Source organism: Scyliorhinus torazame, chromosome 28 (genome assembly GCF_047496885.1).
Source record: "Scyliorhinus torazame isolate Kashiwa2021f chromosome 28, sScyTor2.1, whole genome shotgun sequence".
NCBI lineage: Eukaryota > Metazoa > Chordata > Chondrichthyes > Carcharhiniformes > Scyliorhinidae > Scyliorhinus > Scyliorhinus torazame.
In genome coordinates, this window is record NC_092734.1 from 33832962 (window position 1) to 33844961 (window position 12000).

Below are 12000 nucleotides of genomic sequence, written 5' to 3' on the forward strand. Positions count from 1 at the left end.
ACCCACACACACACACTGACCCACACACACACTGGCACACACATACACACATACACACTGACCCACACACACACACTGACCCACACACACACTGACCCACACACACACTGACCCACACACTGTGCAACAGACACACACTGACCCACACACTGCCCCACACACACACACACACTGACCCACACACACACACAAACTGACCCCCACACACACTGACCCACACACACACACACACACTGACCCACACACACACACACACACTGACCCACACACACACACTGACCCACACACACACTGACCCCCACACACAGACTGACCCACACACAGACTGACCCACACACAGACTGACCCACACACAGACTGACCCACACACACACTGACCCACAGAGACTGACCCACATATACACTGACCCACACACACACACTGACCCACACACTGACCCACACACACACTGACCCACACACACACACCCCCACACACTGACCCACACACACACACTGACCCACACACTGACCCCCCCCACACACACACTGACCCACACACAGACTGACCCACACACAGACTGACCCACACAGACTGACCCACACACGCATATATATACTGACCCACACACACACACACCAACACACTGATCCACACACAGACTGACCCACACAGACTGACCCACACGCGCATTTATAAAATGACCCACACACAAACACACACTGACCCACATACATACTGATCCACACACACTGACCCACAGACACACACTGACCCACACATTGACCCACACACACACTGATCCACACACACACACTGACCCAAAAACACACTGACCCACACACAAACACACTGACCCACACACACACACACTGACCCACACACACACACACTGACCCACACACACTGACCCAAATACACACTGACCCACATACACACTGACCCACACACACACACTGACCCACACACACACACACTGACGCACACACACACACTGACCCACACACACACACTGACCCACACACACACACACACTGACCCACACACACACACACTGACCCACACGCACACTGACCCACACACACACTGACCCACACACACACACTGACCCCCCCCACACACATACACACTGACCCACACACAGACACACTGACCCACACACACACACACACACACACACTGACCCACATACATACTGATCCACACACACTGTCCCACACACACACACTGACCCACACACACACTGACCACCTCACACACTGACCCACACACACACTGACCCACACACACACTGACCCCCACACACACACACACACTGACCCCCCCCACACACTCACACTGACCCACACACAGACTGACCCACACACAGACTGACCCCCACACACACACTGACCCACACACACACACTGACCCACACAAGCATATATATACTGACCCACACACACACATACCCACACACAGACTGACCCACACACAGACTGACCCACACACAGACTGACCCACACACGCATATATAAAATGACCCACACACACACACACTGACCCACATACATACTGATCCACACACACTGACCCACACACACACTGGCCCACACAAACTGACCCACACACACACACACACACTGACCACACACACACTGACCCACACACACACTGACCCACACACACACACACACAATTACCCACACACACACACTGACCCACACACACACTGACCCACACACACTGACCCACACACACTGACCGACACACACACACTGACCCACACAAACTGACCCACACACACTGACCCACACACACTGACCCACACACACACACTCCCCCACACACACACCCTGACCCACACACACACACACACTGACGCGCACACACACATACACTGACCCACACACACACTGACCCACACACACACTGACCCACACACACACACACACTGACCCACACGCACACTGACTGCCCCCCCCACGCACACACACATTGACCCACACACACACACGCTGACCCACACACACACACACTGACCCCCCCACACACACACACACACTGACCCACATACATACTGATACACACACACACTGACCCACCCACACACACTGACCCACCCACACACACTGACCCACACACATACTGACCCACACACACACTGACCCCCACACATACTGACCCCCACACACACTGATCCACATACAAACACACTGACCCACACACACACACACTGACCCACACACACACACACTGACCCACACACACACACGTACACTGACACACACACACTGTCCCACACACACACACACACACTGACCCACACACACACACACACACTGACCCACACACACACACACACACACTCTGACCCCCCCCCACACACACGCACACACACACCCACACACACACGCACACACACACACGCACACACATACTGACCCACACACACACACACACATACTGACCCACACACACACACACACACGGACACACACACATACACTGACACACACACACTGACCCACACACACACACACACACATACTGACCCACACACACACGCACACACACACACACTGTCCCACACACACACACACACACACGCACACACACATACACTGACACACACACACTGAACCACACACACACACACATACACTGACACACAAACACACACACACACTGACCCACACACACATACACACACACATTGACCCACACACTGGCCCACACACACAAACACACACACTGACCCACAAACCGACCCACCCACACACTGACCCACACACACACTGACCCACACACACACACACACACTGACCCACACACACACACTGACCCACACACTGACCCACACATGCACACACATACTGACCCACACATACACTCACCCACACACACACACTTACCCACACACACACACTGACCCACACACTGACCCACACATACACTGACCCACAAACGCGCACACACTGACCCACACACACACACTGACCCACACACTGACCCACACACACACTGACCCCCCCACACACACACACACTGACCCACACACACCCTGACACACACATACACACACACACTGACCCACACACACACACACTGACCCACACACACTGACACACACATACACACACACACTGACCCACACACTGACCCACACACACACACTGACCCACACACACACACTGACCCACACACTGACCCACACACACACACTGACCCACACACTGACCCACACACACACTGACCCACACACACACACTGACCCACACACACACACTGACACACACACACATACACACTGCCCCACACATACACACTGACCCACACACACACACCGACCCACACACACACACCGACCCACACACACACCGACCCACACACACACACTGCCCCACACACACATACTGTCCCAAACACTGACCAACAGACACACACTGACCCACACACTGCCCCACACACACACACTGACCCTCACACACACACTGACCCACACACACACACTGACCCACACTGACCCACACACACACTGACCCACACACACACACACACACAAACACACACTGACCCCCACATACACACACTGACCCACACACAGACTGACCCACACACAGACTGACCCACACACAGACTGACCCACACACACACACTGACCCATACATAGACTGACCCACATATACACTGACCCACACACACACACTGACCCACACACACTGACCCACACACACACTGACCCACACAAACACACACTGACCCACACACACACTGACCCACACACACACACAGACCCACACACACACACACTGACCCACATACACACACACTGACCCACACACACACTGACCCACACACAGACTGACCCACACAGACTGACCCACACACGCATATATATACTGACCCACATACACACACACCAACACACTGACCCACACACAGACTGACCCACACAGACTGACCCACACACGCATTTATAAAATGACCCACACACACACTGACCCACACACACACTGACCCACACACACACACACACACTGACCCACACACACACTGACCCACACACACACACTGACCCACACACTGACCCACACACACACACTGACCCACACACTGACCCACCCACACACACACACTGACCCACACACACACACTGACCCACACACACACACTGACCCACACACACACTGGCACACACATACACACATACACACTGACCCACACACACACACTGACCCACACACACACTGACCCACACACACACTGACCCACACACACACTGACCCACACACTGTGCAACAGACACACACTGACCCACACACTACCCCACACATACACTGCCCCTCACACACACACACACTGACCCACACACACACACAAACTGACCCACACACACACACACACATTGACCCACACACACACACTGACCCACACACACACACTGACCCACACACACACTGACCCCCACACACACACTGACCCACACACACACACTGACCCACACACAGACTGACCCACACACAGACTGACCCACACACACAGACTGACCCACACACACTGACCCACACACACACTGACCCACACACACACTGACCCACAGAGACTGACCCACATATACACTGACCCACACACACACACTGACCCACACACTGACCCACACACACACTGACCCACACACACACACACCCACACACTGACCCACACACACACACTGACCCACACACTGACCCCCCCCACACACACACTGACCCACACACAGACTGACCCACACACAGACTGACCCACACAGACTGACCCACACACGCATATATATACTGACCCACACACACACACACCAACACACTGATCCACACACAGACTGACCCACACAGACTGACCCACACGCGCATTTATAAAATGACCCACACACAAACACACACTGACCCACATACATACTGATCCACACACACTGACCCACAGACACACACTGACCCACACATTGACCCACACACACACTGATCCACACACACACACTGACCCAAAAACACACTGACCCACACACAAACACACTGACCCACACACACACACACTGACCCACACACACACACTGACCCACACACACTGACCCAAATACACACTGACCCACACACACACTGACCCACACACACACACTGACGCACACACACACACTGACGCACACACACACACACACACTGACCCACACACACACACACACACTGACCCACACACACACACACTGACCCACACGCACACTGACCCACACACACACTGACCCACACACACACACTGACCCCCCCACACACATACACACTGACCCACACACAGACACACTGACCCACACACACACACACACACACACTGACCCACATACATACTGATCCACACACACTGTCCCACACACACACACTGACCCACACACACACTGACCACCTCACACACTGACCCACACACACACTGACCCACACACACACTGACCCACACACAGACTGACCCACACACAGACTGACCCACACACACACACTGACCCATACATAGACTGACCCACATATACACTGACCCACACACACACACTGACCCACACACACTGACCCACACACACACTGACCCACACAAACACACACTGACCCACACACACACTGACCCACACACACACACAGACCCACACACACACACACTGACCCACATACACACACACTGACCCACACACACACTGACCCACACACAGACTGACCCACACAGACTGACCCACACACGCATATATATACTGACCCACATACACACACACCAACACACTGACCCACACACAGACTGACCCACACAGACTGACCCACACACGCATTTATAAAATGACCCACACACACACTGACCCACACACACACTGACCCACACACACACACACACACTGACCCACACACACACTGACCCACACACACACTGACCCACACACACACACTGACCCACACACTGACCCACCCACACACACACACTGACCCACACACACACACTGACCCACACACACACACTGACCCACACACACACTGGCACACACATACACACATACACACTGACCCACACACACACACTGACCCACACACACACTGACCCACACACACACTGACCCACACACTGTGCAACAGACACACACTGACCCACACACTGCCCCACACATACACTGCCCCTCACACACACACACACTGACCCACACACACACACAAACTGACCCCCACACACACTGACCCACACACACACACACACATTGACCCACACACACACACTGACCCACACACACACACTGACCCACACACACACTGACCCCCACACACACTGACCCCCACACACACACTGACCCACACACAGACTGACCCACACACAGACTGACCCACACACAGACTGACCCACACACACAGACTGACCCACACACACTGACCCACACACACACTGACCCACAGAGACTGACCCACATATACACTGACCCACACACACACACTGACCCACACACTGACCCACACACACACTGACCCACACACACACACACCCACACACTGACCCACACACACACACTGACCCACACACTGACCCCCCCCACACACACACTGACCCACACACAGACTGACCCACACACAGACTGACCCACACAGACTGACCCACACACGCATATATATACTGACCCACACACACACACACCAACACACTGATCCACACACAGACTGACCCACACAGACTGACCCACACGCGCATTTATAAAATGACCCACACACAAACACACACTGACCCACATACATACTGATCCACACACACTGACCCACAGACACACACTGACCCACACATTGACCCACACACACACACTGACCCAAAAACACACTGACCCACACACAAACACACTGACCCACACACACACACACTGACCCACACACACACACTGACCCACACACACTGACCCAAATACACACTGACCCACACACACACTGACCCACACACACACACTGACCCACACACACACACTGACCCACACACACACACACACACTGACCCACACACACACACACTGACCCACACGCACACTGACCCACACACACACTGACCCACACACACACACTGACCCCCCCACACACATACACACTGACCCACACACAGACACACTGACCCACACACACACACACACACACACTGACCCACATACATACTGATCCACACACACTGTCCCACACACACACACTGACCCACACACACACTGACCACCTCACACACTGACCCACACACACACTGACCCACACACACACACACTGACCCACACACACACACACTGACCCACACACTGACCCACACACACACTGACCCACACACACACTGACCCCCACACACACACACACACTGACCCCCCCCACACACTCACACTGACCCACACACAGACTGACCCACACACAGACTGACCCCCACACACACACTGACCCACACACACACACTGACCCACACAAGCATATATATACTGACCCACACACACACATACCCACACACAGACTGACCCACACACAGACTGACCCACACACAGACTGACCCACACACGCATATATAAAATGACCCACACACACACACACTGACCCACATACATACTGATCCACACACACTGACCCACACACACACTGGCCCACACAAACTGACCCACACACACACACACACACACACTGACCACACACACACTGACCCACACACACACTGACCCACACACACACACACACAATTACCCACACACACACACTGACCCACACACACACTGACCCACACACACTGACCCACACACACACACTGACCCACACAAACTGACCCACACACACTGACCCACACACACTGACCCACACACACACACTCCCCCACACACACACCCTGACCCACACACACACACACACACTGACGCGCACACACACACACACTGACCCACACACACACTGACCCACACACACACTGACCCACACACACACACACACTGACCCACACGCACACTGACTGCCCCCCCCACGCACACACACATTGACCCACACACACACACGCTGACCCACACACACACACACTGACCCCCCCACACACACACACACACTGACCCACATACATACTGATCCACACACACACTGACCCACCCACACACACTGACCCACCCACACACACTGACCCACACACATACTGACCCACACACACACTGACCCCCACACATACTGACCCACACACACACTGATCCACATACAAACACACTGACCCACACACACACACACTGACCCACACACACACACACTGACCCACACACACAATGACCCACACCCACACACACTGACCCACACACACACACACTGACCCACAAACACACTGACCCACACACACACACTGACCCACACACACACTGACCCACACACACACACACACTGACCCACACACACACACACTGACCCACACACACACTGACCCACACACAAACACACTGACCCACACACAAACACACTGACCCACACACACACACTGACCCACACACACTGACCCAAACACACACACTGACCCACACACACACACTGATGCACACACACACACACTGACCCACACACACACACACTGACCCACACACACACACTGACCCACACACACTGAACCAAACACACACTGACTCACACACACACACACTGACCCACACACACACTGACCCACACACACACACTGACCCACACACACACTGACCCCCACACACACACACACACTGATCCACACACACACTGACCCACACACACACACTGACCCACACACACACACTGACCCACACACACACACACTGACCCACACACTCACACTGACCCCCCCCACACACACACACTGACCCACACGCACACTGATCCACACACACACTGATCCACACACACACACTCACACACTGTCCCACACACACACTGACCCACACACACACAGATTCCCCCCCACACACTGACCCCCCCACACACACACACACACTGACCCACACACACACTGACCCACACACACACACTGACCCACACACACACTGATCCACACATACACTGATCCACACATACACACTGACCCACACACATACTGACCCACACACACACTGATCCACACATACACACACTGATCCACACATACACACTGACCCACACATACACACTGACCCACACACACACTGACCCACACACACACTGACCCACACACACACGCTCACACACTGACCCACACACACACTGACCCACACACACACTGACCCCCCCCCCCCACACACACACACACTGACCCACACACACACTGATCCACACACACACACACACTGACCCACACACACACTGATTCCCCCACACAGTGCCCCATACACACTCACACTGACGCACACACACACTGACCCACACACACACACACTGACCCCCCCCCACACACACACTTACCCCCACACACACACACACTGAACCCCACACACACACACACTGAACCACACACACACACACGGACCCACACACACACACACTGACCCAAACACACACTGACCCACACACACACACTGATCCCCACACACACACTGACCCCCACACACACACTGACCCCCACATACGCACACACACACTGACCCACGCACACACACTGGCACAAGCACACTGACCCACACACACACACACACACACACACACACACACTGACCCCCACACGCGAACTCACTGACCCCCACACACACTGACACCCCCCCCCCCACACACACACACACACACACACACTGATCCCCACACGCACACACACACTGACCCCCACACACACTGACCCCCCCCCCACACACACACACACAGACCCCCACACGCACACACACACTGACCCCCACACACACTGACACACACACACACACACACACTGACCCCCACACATGCACACACGCACTGAACTCCACACGCACACACACACTGACCCCCACACACACTGACCCACACACACACATACACACTGACCCCCACACACACACACACACTGACCCCCACACACACTGACCCACACACACACACACACACTGACCCACACACACACATACACACTGACCCCCACACACACACACACACACTGACCCCCACACACACTGACCCACACACACACACACACACTGACCCCCCCACACACATACACACTGACCCCCACACACACACACGCACTGACCTCCACACGCACACACACACTGACCCCCACACACACTGACCCACACACACACACACACACTGACCCACACACACACTGACCCCCACACGCACACACACACTGACCCCCCCACACACACACACACTGACCCCCACACACACTGACCCACACACACACACACACTGACCCCCACACACACACACACACTGACCCCCACACGCACACACACGCTGACCCACACACACACTGACCCCCACACGCACACACACACTGACCCCCACACACACACACAATGACCCCCACACACACTGACCCACACACACACACTGACCCACACACACACACACTGACCCCCACACACACACACTGACCCCCACACACACACACTGACCCCCACACACACACAGACACACGCGTGCGCACTGGGGGCTATTTTCTGGCCCTTCCTGTCGGTGACCCCGTATCCCGGTGGCCGGGCGGGTGTGCAGTGCAGAACACCGCGGACATCAGCGGAGCCGGAACATGCTGCCGTCCGCCCATGGTGAGCCGGCCCCGTGCACGGAAATCACGCTGCGGTGGGGAGAGCCCCACCTGATGGTGAAGGTTAGATATTGGCCAAGACGCCCGGGAAGCTGCGAGCACCGTGGGAACTCCCGCCTTGACCTGAGAACATCAGGGGGGTCTCGACCCGCCCCTTGGGACGTTGCTGGAGAGTGACCGAGGTTAGCTGTTCGGGTCTGGGGGCGGGGATCGAACCCATGAGCGCCGGGCGCAGTCGAGTGAGCTGCCAACGGAGCCTGGCTGTCTGCCAGGGTTTCAGTGTCGCTGCCATGCTGTACTGAGCAGAGGAATATGTCTGAGTGCCAGTGGGTATCGAAACGTCTGACCGATATCACTTTCCTTTCACAGTGGGAGAAGTTACAGATGACGTCAAGCGAGAGGAGGAAGATACTGTGCTCAGTGACATTCCACATCATCGCCATCACCTGTGTGGTGTGGTCACTGTATGTCCTGATCGACAGGACCGCCGAGGAGATTAAACAAGGGCAGACCAGCGGTAGGTCCAGCTCGCTCCTCCCCCTCGGGGTCAACCACGTGTCGTCACTCAGCCTTTCCCCGCACATTCAGCAATCTCGCTCTTCCCGTGTCTGAAATTAAAGTGAATTCTGTGCCTGACCCCCGAGGCTGCAAGCAGCGGGTATGGGTTAGAAACTCACCCGCTGCCCCGTATTCCGGGGCCTTTTCATTCCAGCACCTCAACTAAATCCCCCCATCCACTTCCCACAAACAACTGACATTTTGTCAATTCCGGGCTAGCAAGTTGAGGAGAATTGCAACTGGGGTACAGTACTGGTGGGGACGGGTCTGTCACTGTATAACACTGGGATACAGTGCTGGTGGGGACCGGTCTGTCACTGTATAACACTGGGGTACAGAACTGGTGGGGACGGGTCTGTCACTGTATAACACTGGGGTACAGTACTGGTGGGGACGGGTCTGTCACTGTATAACACTGGGGTACAGTACTAGTGGGGACGGGTCTGTCACTGTATAACACTGGGGTACAGTACTGGTGGGGACGGGTCTGTCACCGCATAACACTGGGGACAATACTGTTGGGGTCGCGTCTGTCACTGTATAAAACTGGAGTAAAGTACTGGTGGGGACGGGACTGTCGCTGTATAACACTGGGGTACAGTACTGGTGGGGACGGGTCTGTCAGTGTATAACACTGGGGTACAGTACTGGTGCGGATGGGTCTGTCACTGTATAACACTAGGTGACAGTACTGGTGGGGATCGGTCTGTCACTGTATAACACTGGGATACAGTGCTGGTGGGGACGGGTCTGTCACTGTATAATACTGGGATACAGTGCTG

At 55.0% G+C, this 12000-nt stretch overlaps 1 protein-coding gene across 1 annotated transcript in view; it reads left to right on the forward strand.

Moving 5' to 3' along the window:
* marchf8 (membrane-associated ring finger (C3HC4) 8) overlaps positions 1-12000 on the forward strand; it is a 96802-nt gene that overhangs the window by 77511 nt on the left and 7291 nt on the right. The window contains exon 6 of the mRNA XM_072491840.1: positions 11030-11177. Coding sequence (XP_072347941.1) covers positions 11030-11177 — 148 coding nt within the window. The remainder of the gene's footprint in view (positions 1-11029; positions 11178-12000) is intronic.